Source organism: Ochotona princeps, chromosome 7, assembly GCF_030435755.1.
Source record: "Ochotona princeps isolate mOchPri1 chromosome 7, mOchPri1.hap1, whole genome shotgun sequence".
Taxonomy (NCBI): domain Eukaryota; kingdom Metazoa; phylum Chordata; class Mammalia; order Lagomorpha; family Ochotonidae; genus Ochotona; species Ochotona princeps.
The window spans coordinates 42,838,312-42,853,839 of NC_080838.1; the positions used below are offsets into that span (position 1 = coordinate 42,838,312).

Sequence of the window (15,528 nt, forward strand, 5' to 3'; positions counted from 1 at the left end):
CTAAGGAATGTACTATGAAATTGGTTATAATGTTAGATTTTTGAGGCATAAGAACATTAGTAACTAACAGACTAGAAGAAGACATAATTTTTTAAACATTGATAATTAATTTAGATGTACTCAAAACTGAACAGAAAATTCTATTGATTGGTTCAGTGTTCTAGATGAAATCATTCATGTAGATAAATGTATATAAAGTTACACAATCTGATGAAATCAGTCATTTTTATAAACACAGTTGACAAAGGAAGCATTTGTCTTGGTTTTTATCAGAATATTGAATTCTGAGTTAGTATTGTGTAAGAAGCAGGAATAAGCCAAAAACATTAATATGTAACAATGTGAACATATATTAAATATTTACCATGTACCAAGTACTCTTCCATGTTCTTTAAATATAATCAAGCATCAAATCCTTGAAGTTTTAAAATCTGAGCCATTATTGTTTACTATTTATAATTTTATATGATGCCAGTCTGAGAAAGGCTAATAGTTAAGTGGAAATAAAATCTGTATCATGATAACATGAGAGATAAGAGCAGGTGGGAGAAACATGCATTGTGCTACAACAGGTTAAGCCATAGCTTACTGTCTCTGGCATTCCATATTGGAATGCTGAATTGAATCTTCGTTACTCTACTTTGGATCCAGACTGCTGCTATTGTGCCTGATAAAGCAGCAGATTAAGATCCAAGTGCTTGAACTCTTGCCATTCATATGGGAGACGCAGATGGAATTTCTGGATTTGGCCCTGCCCAGGCCTGACTTTTCTAATTATTTGGATAGGGAAACAGCTAATAGAACATCTCTCTCTTCTCTCTCTTCCCCTCTCTCCCTCTCTCCCCACCACACTCCGTCTGTCCGTCTCACACACACCCTTTCAAATAAATGAATCATTTGTGTGTGTGTTTATAAAGAATCATATGAAGAATATATGGTAAAAAGGTTAAACTGATTGTTTTGCATTATTTTTAGGAGAAAGTAAATATGCTCATTGTATTTAGACATTAAGACATGGATTCTTTCTGATCTTGGATTTCATTTTACCGTACTTTCAAGCTGTTTAGTTGGCTTACTTAAAGTTCCTTGAACATTAGCAGAAAACACAGGACTCCTGGGTCAAGACAGAGGACTTTATCATTGAGTGGTCCAGCGAGGAACATTGTCATTAAAATATTTGTGTTGGTTCCCCCTTGCTCCGGAATTCCATGGAGATAGCACTAAGGGTCCGGAGAATACCTGCATATGCATTGACTTACATTACAGAAGAGGAACTAGATTTTTATGGAATTCAAGCTTATAAATGGGCAGTGCGCTTACCTCCACTTAACTCTGCAAAGTAAGAGAGAAATGGGAGAGACTACCCTTCTAAGGATATTAGATTATGAAGAGTATGAAACAAAGATTTAAAAAGAATTAGAAGTGAGGAATGGGACCAAGAAAGCTTGTGTTACACTGATAGCTTGTAATTTAATTGAATTAAAGCTGTTTCCAAAAAAAGTGACAAAATGTTAGTTTTGTTGGTTCTGAGTAGATTGAAGTCCACTAACCGTGTTGCACTATAATGTGAGCGGATCACTAAGTATTAATTTTCATGTCATGATTCTGTCCTATTGATGTTTTCCCCTACATCATGATCCACTCCTAAATGTTACTGGAGTATTTTTATATAGCGTCTTGGAAAAGGTCTTCAGTAACACTGTTGTGAAAGTAATGTTGATTTTTATGTGAAATGTGGTCAGGCTTGTGAGACGTTCATAGGTCATGAGAGATGGGAGCAGATGGATTGGGCATGTCTAGCACATAAGCCAACACCGAGCGTTCTGACCTCAGCGCTGGGTTGCCAGTTGTAGTGCTCTAATCAGGTAACAATGAAGTGCTCCTACAACTAGTTCTGAAAAGTTAACTTAGGTATATATCCAAAAATTCTTTTTAGAAACAATCCTGTCACTATAGAGAAACCTAATAAACAGAGAAAACATGAAGAGAAAGAAATACCCTGTCTGCAGCCAATTTCTTTGTTTTAGTTTTAAGACTTATTTGATAGATAAAGGGATAGAGAGAGAGAAAAAAAGAAATCTTTCATATCCTAATTCAGTCAGCATGACCAGGACAAGCCCAAAGCCAGGAGTATGAAATTCCATCCTGGTCTCCCACTAGGTTACAAGGGCCCACCCAAGTACCTGGGCCAACTTTTCCTGTCTTCCCTGGTAAATTAACAAGAAAGTGAACTGAAAATGGAACAGCCATGACAGGAAGTGTCATTCCCATATGGAATACCAATATTGCAATCTATGGCTTAACATGATATGCTGCAACATAGTAGGTCAGTTCTTGTCACAGTAGGTCTGCAGATGAAAGTTATTTAACACAGAAAGGTAAACATTTTACGGAAAATTTATTATTTTTAATGTTTTTTATTAGAACATTTTTCAGATCTACATAATATAAAATTTAAAATTCAATTTTATAGACGGATTGTGTATTGGATGTGAAGATTATAAAACAATGAATACTAGTGGTTGTAAAATGCAAAGTTTTTTTTAGCTATTAACGATAACATTTTAGCTACAGTTAACCAGTTTCTATATGCAGCATCCTTTTGTGCCCTTGCAGAATTTTCTGCAACTATTCTATCTTTAAAATAACTGTTGCAGTAACTTTCTATGCCTCTAACAGCAATACAGGCTAGGATCCATCAAGGGCAAGAGTGAATACTTTGATAATGAGATCCCAAATTCAGTTTCTGGCTCAGGAATTAATCCTATCAAAGTAAGCCCTCATTAATCTTCCCTCATTGAAATGCAGACTTCCATTGCAGGAGAGATTGTGATTTCTGGCTCCTTTCCATTTGCTGTGGGTCACAGAATTCTGAATATTGAAGTACTGCCAAAGCTTGAATAGTTAAGAATACTGTGCACTGATGTGATGCTTAGATTATATATATCATGGTAGTTATATGATTTACATATAAATAGGGTAAGTAATCTGTATTTGGAAAAACTGGAACCAGAGTGATTTTTATCATTTTTGTATTGGTGTATGTCTCTACTTCTGAAAATATACTAGGACTTTTAAATGAGAGCATAAAGTAATGCATCCTCATCCTTAAGGAACAATTTTTCTGAAAAGCTATGAATAGCATTCAGCTTGAAAATTCTGAGAAGTTATCAGGTGGCCATTAAGAGAGATGATAAAGGCTATATCTCAGTACTGTTTGTCTTTTGCACCACTGTCATAGCTAGAAATAAAACTAACAAATTCAGATATGCTAGAAAAAACATTGTCATTTAACTGATTTGAAAGGACTCTGGCAATAGAACTAATTTTCTCCTCCTTTATAATACGTTTATCACTATTGTTTTCTAAATTTAAATTTAGCTAAGTTTTTTACCAAGATAAAATTTGAAAAAATTGCCTGGAAACAGTCATTCATTTCTGGTTTTCATGATGATATTACATTAAATATGTTTCAATACTGAAGAGGAGACAATTAGTGAACTTTTGTCAAGATCCAGTTACAAAATAAAATAGGAAAGGCCACTTCATTTTGACTAATGGTCCAGCGGCCCTGTGGTATTCCATCTGGAATGTGATCTCTGGTAGCTACTGTTATCCCCATCATTAGCCCTAACCCCATTCTGCTGTTCTGAGATACAGTAAGGCTCTTGAAACAAAAGGCTTTTAAAGTCTCCCCACTTACCATTCCAGCATTTCACCACATGTTATTTCTTCTGCAGTCTGAGCTGAGAATGCTATATACACGGCTCACTGTGAAACACAGCAATTTAAAGTTTTCTACAATCAAAATAAGAAACAAACCAAACTGACTTCACTTCTTTTAACTTTTTAAGGAGTTACAGCAGTTAGTCATTCATTACATCTATATGTAAAGGTTTAAAAAGTTATTTTCTTCATAAAATATATAAGTAACTGGGCCCAGAGCAATAGCCTAACAGCTAAAGTCCTCACCTTGCATGTGCCAGGACCCCATATGGGTGCCAGTTCGTGTCCCTGAAGCCCCGCTTCCCATCCAGCTGCCTGCTGGTGGTCTAGGAAAGCAGTTGAGTATGGCCCAGACTTGGGACCCTGCACCCGCATGGGGGACCTGGAAGAAGCTTCTGGCTCTGGCTTCTGATTATCACAGCTCTGGCTGAGAAGCCACTTGGGGAGTAAACCAGCGGATGGAAGATCTTCCTCTTTGTCTCTTCTGCTCTCTGCGTATGACTTTTCAATTAAAAAATACGTAAATTTTTTTTTTTTTTATTGGAAAGCCGGATATACAGAGAGGAGGAGAGATAGAGAGGAAGATCTTCCATCCGATGATTCACTCCCCAAGTGAGCCGCAACGGGCCAGTACACGCCAATCTGATGCCAGGACCAGGAAACTCTTCCGGGTCTCCCACGCGGGTGCAGGGTCCCAAAGCTTTGGGCCGTCCTCGACTGCTTTCCCAGGCCACAAGCAGGGAGCTGGATGGGAAGTGGAGCTGCCGGGATTAGAACCGGCGCCCATATGGGATCCCGGGGCTTTCAAGGCAAGGACTTTAGCCGCTAGGCCACACCGCCGGGCCCAATATGTAAATATTTTTAAATAAATAAATAAAATATGCGAGCCACCAATTTCTCCACCAAGTAAAAGTATAAGCTGGGATTATTTTTAAAATTAGTACAAAATGGCATTAAGGAACTTCGTTACAGGCAGCTTCACTGACACAATGACAAAAAGTGTAGGACTGGGCCTGGTTTTGTTTTGGTTTTTTCCATATCCAGTGCTCATGGATTAAGTTCTAGAAGTGTTTCAATAGTAAAGCAGTGGTTTATTTGAACCCCACCAATGGGAATGCTCCTTGGGTGGATGCTGGAGCATGTGGAATACCTAATAATCATTAAGACCAAAATTAATCATCTCCTTAGTATTCCATTTACTGGAAATGTATTCAGTGCTGCAAGATACCTCCAGTTTTACCATTTCCTTTCACAAATTGGGATCTTATATTAGTGTTCCTTATTGCAATAAATACCTAAAAGGAGCTACTTTTGAAGGGAATTTTATTTTTACTCTGGTTTAACAGGCTAACAGAGAGGTAGCCAGTGTCTTATAACAGTGGTATATGGTGGAAATGTGCAGAAACGAAGATCACAAATCAAACCATGAAGCCGAGAGAGACCTGCAGTGCTAACTCTGTCTACCTCTGTGTGCCCTCAGCTAACACCACCATGATTAGATCAGTGTGGCTGTGCTCCAGCAATTTCATCATAGCTTTTCCCATGGCCCCTTCTTCAGACACTGTAATTAGCTTATGTTCCATCCTTTGTCCATTATCGTGAGACTCCTTGGATCAATAACTCCTGGCACTTTGGGGGACACCCAAACTATTACTCAAACCATAATAGGTGTCTGTGATAAAGCTTGTTTACCTTTCATTCAGGGCCAAGATGTTGGAAACCAGAGGCTATTATCCCATCAGGAATGATTTAATAATTTCTTGATAATTTCTTACTTTAAAAACCATGTGCGCAAGTTAGAGCTAATATGTTTCCTCATTTAGTAACTCTTTGCTTACACCTTTTACCACCCCAGACTGTTTCTAATCTAATGTATCCTTACTCTAACCTAGAGACAGCTGAAAGGAAATGTGGCGTGATGCATCGGTACTCTGACTTTCTGGATGTCAGTTTTTAAAACTTATGGAGGAAATCCAAGAATTTTTGTTTATGTCTGTTCTATGAGAGTACTTCAGAAATTTCATCCAGAAAGTCACTAAGTGTTAGGAAGTTTTCAGGTTCAAGGTCACAGTTTTCTAAAAATTTAATCTTCATCTGACAGCTCAGTTTTATTCTTCAGCCAACAAGCTCATTTGACTCATTTTTGACCAAGATTGGCCCAGTGTGTAAGCCTCAAACGTAGTTGTTTTTATCATCCTTTCAAATATCGATGGCATTCCGTGAAGGCAGAGATTTAAGTCGCTCAGCAGCGCAGATGACTGCCCACCGACCCCCGCTGGCAGCAGCCTGTGCTGTCAGACAAAGCACAAGTACTCGCCGCCGATCCTCCACGTGACTTCACAGCCATGTAGACATATGTAGTAACACTGAGATGTTCTCCTTCACAAATGTATGATGATAGTTCTGTAATGTCACTGACTTGATTTGTGCTTCTAGCCTAGCAGTGTAATTCATCAGTGTAGGTCATTCACAATTAGCATAACTGTCAACAAAAGTAAAAGCAGCAAAAGATATTTTTGCGTTGTTAGTAACTGTGAAATCTTCATCATTTGGAAATTATTTCTAAAATAACCTAACGGAAATAAATAATAAAATGAGGAACTTTAGATTTCTTTTTTTTTTTTTTTTTTTTTTTAATATTCATTTATTCATTAATTACATTGCATTACATGACACAATTTCATAGGTACTGGGATTCCCCCCCCTTCACCCCAAACCCTTCCCCCATCATGAATTCCTTCACCTTGATGCATAACCACAGCTCAAGTTCCGTTGAGATTCCCTAATTAAAAGTTTACACCATACAGAGTCCAGCATCCCACTTGTCCAGTTCAAGGAACTTTAGATTTCTATCTACTTTATTAACATACATAATTGATGTATTTTCCACCAATATGAGTTAATAGTTTCCGACTTATCTTTATAATGTATATTATTTATATAAATATGAATGAAACAAAATAGTGTTATTTGTAAGTACTCTGTCTCACATTGCCAAAGCTACCAGTTGGGAATTTTAAATAAAGCGAACTCACATTATTCATAATAAAGTCTTTAAAGTCACTACATTTAACATTCCCAGCTGGTAGGTTTGGCAATGTATCTAAGAGATCTAGAGTTCCTCATTTTATTAGTTATTTCCCTTGATATAGGTTATTTTAGAAATAATTTTCGGGCCCGGCGGCGTGGCCAAGTGGCTAAAGTCCTCGCCTTGAAAGCCTCGGGATCCCATATGGGCGCCGGTTCTAATCCCGGCAGCTCCACTTCCCATCCAGCTCCCTGCTTGTGGCCTGGGAAAACAGTCGAGGACGGCCCAAAGCCTTGGGACCCTGCACCCGCATGGGAGACCTGGGGGAGGTTCCTGGTCCTGGCATCAGATTGGCGTGTACCGGCCTGTTGCGGCTCACTTGGGGAGTGAATCATCGGATGGAAGATCTTCCTCTCTGTCTCTCCTCCTCTCTGTATATCCGGCTTTCCAATAATAATACAAATCTTCAAAAAAAAAAAAGAAAGAAAGAAAGAATTTTCAAATCATGTATATTTCAGTTAACTAAACAAACATTGTCATAAAAGGTGAATTTTAAAAGCCAGTGAAAAGGAACTATTTTTGTAATAGTAAAATCTATGCACACAGATACCTGGAAAGTATATTTGTTTGTCAATTCAAAAATTCATTTGATAAAACTGTTTAAAAATACCCATATTGTTAAAAGAAGTATTTTCTTTTAAATGATTTAATTTTACACATTTTCAAGTTGCTAAGCCCCAATTTTCTGATTTCAGGATCAAGATAACCCCCTACTTTTATTTTCTCCTTTTTCTAGTTTAGGCTAGCCTCATGAAATGCTAACATTGCTATGCATGCTTGCTGTTGCTAGGGGGCAGTATTTACTTAGCTGACAGGCAGTTTAGCTCTGTGACAAATCAAGTGCACATAACCTTGTGATCTGGGGAAAATCTGGAAGCGTGTATGATTTCTTCTAGTTGGGTTTCAGTTTACAACTTTAAATCTGCGAGTAGCTAATAATGCCTCTAACTTAGCAAGACTAACAGCTGTAAATGTTTTTATATGTGCCTTCTTTCGTAAAATTACTTCGTATCCAACATTATTCTGTTTTGGTCTTTCATCTAACTAACAGTTATGAAGCTGAACCAATATACTGAGAATTTTCAAATATAAATTAAGATTTTAAAAAGGAAAGATAAAGAACAAAGGACAAACAATACAGCTTTATACATTATCTAGTTATTTACCTGGACTTTAATTTGTAATTGGCAACTGGTGTTAGTGAGCCCATAGAATTTTAATGTATTATATTAATTATATGCTCTTGAACATGAATTAATTTTTTTAAAACATTGTTAGAATAATCTTTGTTTCACCTTTATTGTTATTATTCATTCATTCATTTATTCAGTCAAGATCTACAAAGCCCGTCTTTACACTGATTAATCCCCAGATACCCACAATGCTAAGACCTGCACCAGTCAGGAAACCTGGGGTCTCGGGTTTCAACTGCTTCTCCATGTGGAGGGACTCAAGTCATGGAGCCATTGCCTGCTGGCTCTCGGGTCTACACCGGCAGGAAGTTGGGTTTTTGAGCTGGAGCTGAGCATCTCACCGGGGCACTCTAATACGGGACAGGGTGTAGGAACTGGCATCTTAACTGCTGGGCCAAACACCTGCCTTGTTTCGTTTGTTTGTAGTAATTGGAGTCAGAGAGTGAGAGTGAGAAGATCTTCCACCCCTTGGTCCACTGTGGCTACCTGAGCTGGGCCAGGCTAGAGATGGGCACCAGAAGCCTCTCCTAGGTCCCCACATAGGGCAGGAGCCTAGGGACTTGGGAATTTGGCTGCTGCTTCCCCAGGAGCACCAACAGGGAGCTGGATGGGAAATGGAGCATAAATCAGCATCCTAGTGTTTAATTCAGCTTTCCAATGGTTTTGACTGTGTCCTTTGATGAAAAGAAGATATTTTGTGAGTGAGTCTGTGAGAAACATGATCCACTTTTCTGTATAGGTAAATGTTATTACATTGTCCAGTGATTGTGAGAACTGCTATAACCTACATTCTCTTAATGAATAGAGTAGAACAGAACTTACTCAACTTTCATTTTATTGGTAAGCATTGGCTATCTCTTACTCTTTTTATTCATCCTCTATCCCTTTCTTTTTCTACCCCTAGCTCTATGCCATCCCTTGGTTTCTGACCATGTTTACACGTAAGTATCATTTTCCTTTGACTTTCGCTGTTTCATTAGCCAAAGGATAGTTCCATTCTTTCCTAATATTTTATAATCATAATAATCTGCATATCTGATACCTTTATGTAATTCTGACATAAAAGAATTGTATAAGAAATAATTCCAAATGTCTGAATACCAAAAAGAGAATTGTATAGGATGAAAGCCGGTTTTACATGTCATGAGTCTTACACATGTTATGGCCCATTTTAGAAATGAAATAAATAGCAACTACAGTACTTAGGTTTTTTATATATATATATATAAACAGCCACAAATTTTCTGTCAAGTATGTGGCCATTGTTTCTTTTTTTTTTTAAGATTTATTTTATTTTTATTACAAAGTCAGATATACTGAGAGGAGGAGAGACAGAGAGGAAGTGGAACTGCCGGGATTAGAACCAGCGGCCACATGGGTTCAAGGCGAGGACCTTAGCCACTAGGCCACGCTGCCGAGCCCAGTACTTAGTTTTTGAAGGAAGCTTTTACAAGCGAGGTTTAACTTTTAGATTATCTCTAATAACTAAGTTTTTTTTCCCTGAACTTGTATTTCTGTGGAAACGAAATAGATTACATGGAAATGTGATGCTTCAATTAGTTATAATATTAGTACATAGACATCTTTATTTAATATGGCAGATGATAAATTCAATAATATTTTAAGATTTATTAATTTTTATTGGAAAAGCAGATTTATAGAGAGGAGAGATAGTGAGAAAGATCTTAGATTCACTGGTTCACTCCCCAAGTGGCTAAAATGGCTGGAGCTAAGCTGATCTGAACCCAGGAGCCAGGAGCGTCCTTCAGGTCTCCCACGTGGGTGCAGCGTCCCAAGGTTTGGGCCGTCCTCGACAGCTTTCCCAGACCACACGCAGGGAGCTAGAAAGAAAATGAAGCAGCTGGAACATGAACCAGCGCCCATATGGGATCCTGGCGCATGTGAGGTGAGGACTTCAGCCACTGGAATATCTCGCCAGGCCCAAATTCAGTAATATTTAAAGTGCGTGTGTCTTGATTGACAAAGTTAGACATCTATACCATTAAATAAGGAAAAGAAAATTGTAAAAAAAAAAATTTCTTTGTGAAAATTTATAAATCAGTTGTTTAGAGTCTGTAATATAAATATAACTTTAAGATGCCTTTATATAACTTTAAGCTGTAAATTTACAAAGCAAATATCTTGTTAAAATAGTATATTACTATTTGCTCTGAAATAATGCTTCTGACCACAATGAGATAGCCATATATGGACATCTTGTAAATAGGTTGTTCTAATTTTTGTTATTTTACTTTTTTAGCCTACATGTATTTTTGTTCTTTTTCAGATGTGTTTCCACTGCACAAAATTTTTCACCTCTGGGATACCTTGCTACTCGGGAATTCCTCTTTCCCGTTCTGTATCGGAGTGGCCATTCTGCAGCAGCTGCGGGACCGGCTTCTGGCCAATGGCTTTAATGAATGCATTCTTCTCTTCTCTGACTTACCAGGTAAGGATATATCACTGGAGTAAATGGAATATGACTGTTAAATAATGAGATTTTTCTTAATACTTTTGCAAAAATAATTATTCAAACCTTCTGAGCCTCTAGTGCTTGGGCCTCATGGTTCCTCATCGTGTCCCTTCTGCTGAACCAGCAGCACAGACATAAATCTGGGCCATGCTAGTACACTGTGGTCTACTTCCATCTCGGTAACGCTAGCCCAAGGGTACAGGCCAAGGCACAGTGACATAGTTGCCTTCCTGCTTAGGACAGGGCTGTTTCTCTTCAGTGTCGGGGAGTACTAAAAGGCCACTTGGGAAGGTGTTTGAGAATGTGTTTATACAAAGAGAGACTTCGCTTGGAACTCTGCTCCCTCCTAGCCACAGCAGCTGGCTAGCAGTTTGACAGTTTAAGAAAAGAAAACTCTAGCCTCACCAACACGACACATGAAGCTCCCGGGAAATTTTGTCACACAGTACGGGACAATGAGTTAGGCTGTATAACAGTCTTCACGAGGAAGGAATTTGAAAACTTAGGAGTTGAAAGCTTAAATGTAGAAATATGGAGAGCAACCAGAATCTAAGCTTGATGCTGTGGCTAAAAAGATGAAAAAGTTACCTGAAATGCAAATCTTAGCAGGATGTTCCTAAATCTTTGGCAACATCTGTACAATTTTATAGGAACTTTCAGATGGAAAAATCCTACTTTCCCTGCAGTATTTCATTGATTCCATCTCTTAATTCTGTTGCTGTTCTCTGTATTTTTAGATAGGAACAAGTTACTGTTCACAATAGACACACTTAATGTTACCCAAGAAATAAATTTCCCTGAACACAAAACAAAGAAATAAAGCAAGGTATCTTAAAATTACATATATAATATTATATTGTAAATGTTGTCGTATTTATAGATTGTATATTTTATTTATAAGATATAGATATTACATATATATTTATATGTTTTGAAAACATATTTAAATACATTAAACACTTTCTAGAAAAATAAGCCTACTGGGTAGTCTGATTTTTATTTTTATAGCATGATCTGTATTTGAGATCCTACCATTCCTCTGTTCAAAATCTTTACTCCTTTTGGGACAATAATAACAAAACTGCTTTGGATTTATTTAAAACATTTCCCTTCCCCCAATTAAAAGTATCACTATTAGCTTTCTAATTTATCAAATTTTAATTAAAGTAGATTATTTTTTGATAAATAAGAATAATCTTATTACTTTGTATTTAAGACAATCACCTTAGCTTTCTTGGTTTTAAACAAAGTAGCCAGTTTCACAAACCAGAAATACACTCGGTACCCTACTGATATTTTCCTATGATTTCCTGCTTACCAAAGTAAACAAAGGATGAGTTATTGGTATTATTTGAATTTTCCTGGTCATTTCTAAATATATACATTTTAACATATATATGTGTATGTATGTATCTGTACTATACACACATATGTATATATATGTGTGTATATGGCATGTGGATTATGCATTTTCAAATCAAACAAATTGAATGCCTTTCCAGCTTTATACATAATGTTCCTATTAAACACTGGTGGAAAATCCTGTTTTCATTTTTATAGGCAGATTAGTGGCATGGGAAATCAGTCAAGGATGGCCCAAAGCCTTGGGACTCTGCACCCATAGGGGAGACATGGAAGAAGCTCCTGGTTTCTGGCTTGAGATTGGCTCAGCTCCGGCCATTGGGACTACTTGGGGAGTGAATCATTAGACAAAAGATCTTCCTCTCTGTCTCTCCTCCTTTCTGTATGCATGACTTTCCAATAAAAATAAATGAATCTTTTTTTAAAAAAAATGTTATTTTCCCAATGAAATTAAAATACGTTCAATACTCTAATGATTAATCTAATTACTTTCTTCAGAATAGAACCCAACATATATATATATATATATATATATATATATATATATATACTTTTTAAATTGGCATAAGTGTATGTTTAGTATTAATATTTTTGTAGATGTCCGTTTGTAGGATGGCAGGACAGAATGGATTAAGATCATGAACGATAGAACCAGACCAGCTGAGTTCAGATCCTAGCTCAATCACAGCTTTGTATCTATTTTACTTTTTGAAATAATTGTTTATTTGAAAGTCAGAGTGACAGGGAGAAGGACGGGAAAAACAGAGAGAGAGATCTTCCATCTACTAGTACATTTCCCCAGCGGCTACCAGTGGCTGGGATTGGGCCAGACTGAAGCCAAGACCGCATGTACAGCAGGGTCCTGAGGCACACAATCAGGGAGCTGTGCTGGAAGCGGAACATCTGGGATTTGACACTCCGCTAGGAGAGGCCAGCGTTGCAATGGGCAGACATCTTCGTTGGTTGATAGTCTCTCTGTTCCTCCCCTTTTGATGAATTCATATAGCATGCTAAACAACTAAATACTCATTTGAACATGAAAGAGAACACTTTAGTTGCTTCAGAGAAAAAGGTACAGTATACTGAGGGACTTAAGTACATGGAAAGTTCCAGAATTTGTTTGCAGGAAGAAATTAACATTGAAGTGGAAATCTTTGTCATATTTATTTTATTATAAAATCTTAATCTGAAGAGAAGTAACTGAAATTTTAAAAATATTTGATTAAGGCATATAAAAATGGAAAATATTGGTAGCATCTCACTTTACTTGCATGTTCCTCAAAAGTACATGATGGTAATACGTTAGGTATACATTAGGTAATACGTTATCTATATTGACTAAAGCAAATGCAGTCTTTCTCATTTTTTAATATAGCTGAGATTGTTTTATTAATGGATCATATCTTTTGACCAACACAGTTTTGTAGGTTTTCTATACTCTAGAATAAGATTATACCAGCTTTTTCAAATACCATGAAAATAAGTTGAAACTAAAATAAAATTAGCCCTGCTATAAAAAACTATGAGGTAGAACAAATGATAAGATACAAACCCTTTAATGCCATAACTCAGAAGTTTTTAACTTATACCTAAAATGGAATCAAACAGTTGATAAGGTAAAAGAAAGAAGAAATTTTAATTAGTAACATGTCATAGAGTTTTAAGATACTTTTGGTAATCCCAAGAATGACAAAAGTGATTTTATTTTTTTTTTCTAAGATTTATTTACATGGAAGTTAGTTATAGCAAGAGGAAAGGACAGAGAGAAATGTTCCACCTGTTGGCTAATTCTTTAAATCTCAATAGCCAGACATGGGCTGGGCCAGAGCCTGGAGCCACGGGCTTTGTCTGAATTTCCCTTGTTGCAGGACCCCAAGTCCTTGGACCAAATTCTGATAGAATACTATCAGGAAGGTCCATCAGAGGTGGAGCAACCAGGTCTCAAACAAGTGCCCATATGGGATGCTGCAGTCCAGACAGCAGCTTTGTGTGCTACAACACAGTGCTGACTGAGGGCATACCCTTGATTGCTAGTTCTTGTGGATCACTGACATATTTTTAATCAAAATCAAAACTCAACCTATTTTGTACACTTGTAGCACAGGACAAAATTGATTCCCTAGCTTGCCCATATATTTGAAATGTGAATCTTTAAGAAGTTCCAAAATTTGCTTTATAAGCATGCTCTTGAGAAATATGTTTCTCACGTTATAACTTGAGTTCTCAAACAAAATCAGGGTTTCCCAACAAATATGAATGTCCACTAAAGAGGTCATTTTAATATAAATGTGTTTAAAATAGCTGTGGTTTATTTGAAAGTAAAATTTTATTAGATGCTCTGTGTTTTTCTGTACTAAGCCTGGAAACCATAACTATTGAGTGTTGAAATAATATTTGCAAAAAAGAAAAATTTGAAATATAAAACAATTCAGTTATAGAGCATACTTCAGTAGAAATTTCGTCCCATAATGGCAAATAATACTCATTTACTAGCAGAAGACTTTTAATTTCCCTGTATTGACATAAAAATTAGCATATTTTGCTTCATCCATATGGATGTAATGTGTTCCTAACACCATTACCAAATCTTTTTTAGTCTCCTCATTTAGAGAATTACCAACATTTAAATTCTGAACGTTTCTGTGAGATATTCTGAGTACATGGCCTCTATCCATCAGAAAATGCATAAGTGGCAGGAACCACAAAATGATTCAGTCTTAATAGCAACATTGGATTTCATCCTAAATATTTTATTCTGTGTAAGTGATGGTGAGTAATTGAATATGTAAAATATAAAATAAGTTTTCAGTCATCAGAAATCTGTCAGTTGTATTCAAATACTGTAGCTCAGGAACAGTGTAACAGCATAAAGAAAAAGAAGGAGGGGAAAATAGATAAGTTAGGTAACCACTTAAGGACTAATTGCTATTTATTATTTATTATTTAGTTCTCTTCCACTGTAACTGCCTGCTGGGAATAAACTCCAAAGTATTCATTTAAAGTAACTCAGAATTAAATAAATACAATGAAAAAAATCTCTTATTGCTTCATGGCATGATTTTACCTTAATAAGCTTCAGCGTTTTGCAGTGTGTACTTAAAGGGCCTCCTTCGGATTTTCTTTACAGATGGCACAAGTTTCTCTATTTGCTTAATTGTTAATCATAAGCATTTAGTAGATGTTACTCTGTTTTACCCATTAAGAGATGAGACGCTAGTAATTTTATCCTTTCTACTGATTGAATGATAAATATTGCTTAAACCTTGGTAAGCACTCATTTGTTTGGAGACTTCTATTTAAGTAGTTATAAGGTGAATTTTTTGTTGCACTGTCATGTATTCAAAAAGGCTTCTGTACTTACTGAAAATTCAAAATTTTATGTTTGGCATAAATACATTTCTGACTTAGCATCTTAGTGCATTGATTGTAGGTGTTATTAAAGCACTAGGAGCTGCCTGATGGTGCATCAAATTAAGCCACTGATTGCTGTGCCAGCATCCTGTATGGGCAGCAGTTCCTGGATGCTCCACTTCCAATGCACTCCCTGCTAATATCCTGGGAAAATAGAAGAATATGCAGAATACAGCCAAAGTATGTGGGCCCCTTTACCCTCATAGGACACCCAGCCATTTGGAGAATGAACCAATGGAAGAAGTCTTCCCTGTATCTGCCAGTGTCTGTCTGTC

General features: G+C 36.8%; 1 protein-coding gene across 3 annotated transcripts in view; it reads left to right on the forward strand.

Moving 5' to 3' along the window:
* The window catches only part of TBCK (TBC1 domain containing kinase), a 184,275-nt gene that overhangs the window by 88,298 nt on the left and 80,449 nt on the right, over window positions 1-15,528 (forward strand). For all 3 annotated transcript variants that reach the window (XM_058666970.1, XM_058666971.1, XM_058666972.1), the window contains 2 exons: window positions 8,912-8,948; window positions 10,295-10,456. In XM_058666970.1, the coding sequence (XP_058522953.1) occupies window positions 8,912-8,948; window positions 10,295-10,456 (199 nt within the window). The remainder of the gene's footprint in view (window positions 1-8,911; window positions 8,949-10,294; window positions 10,457-15,528) is intronic.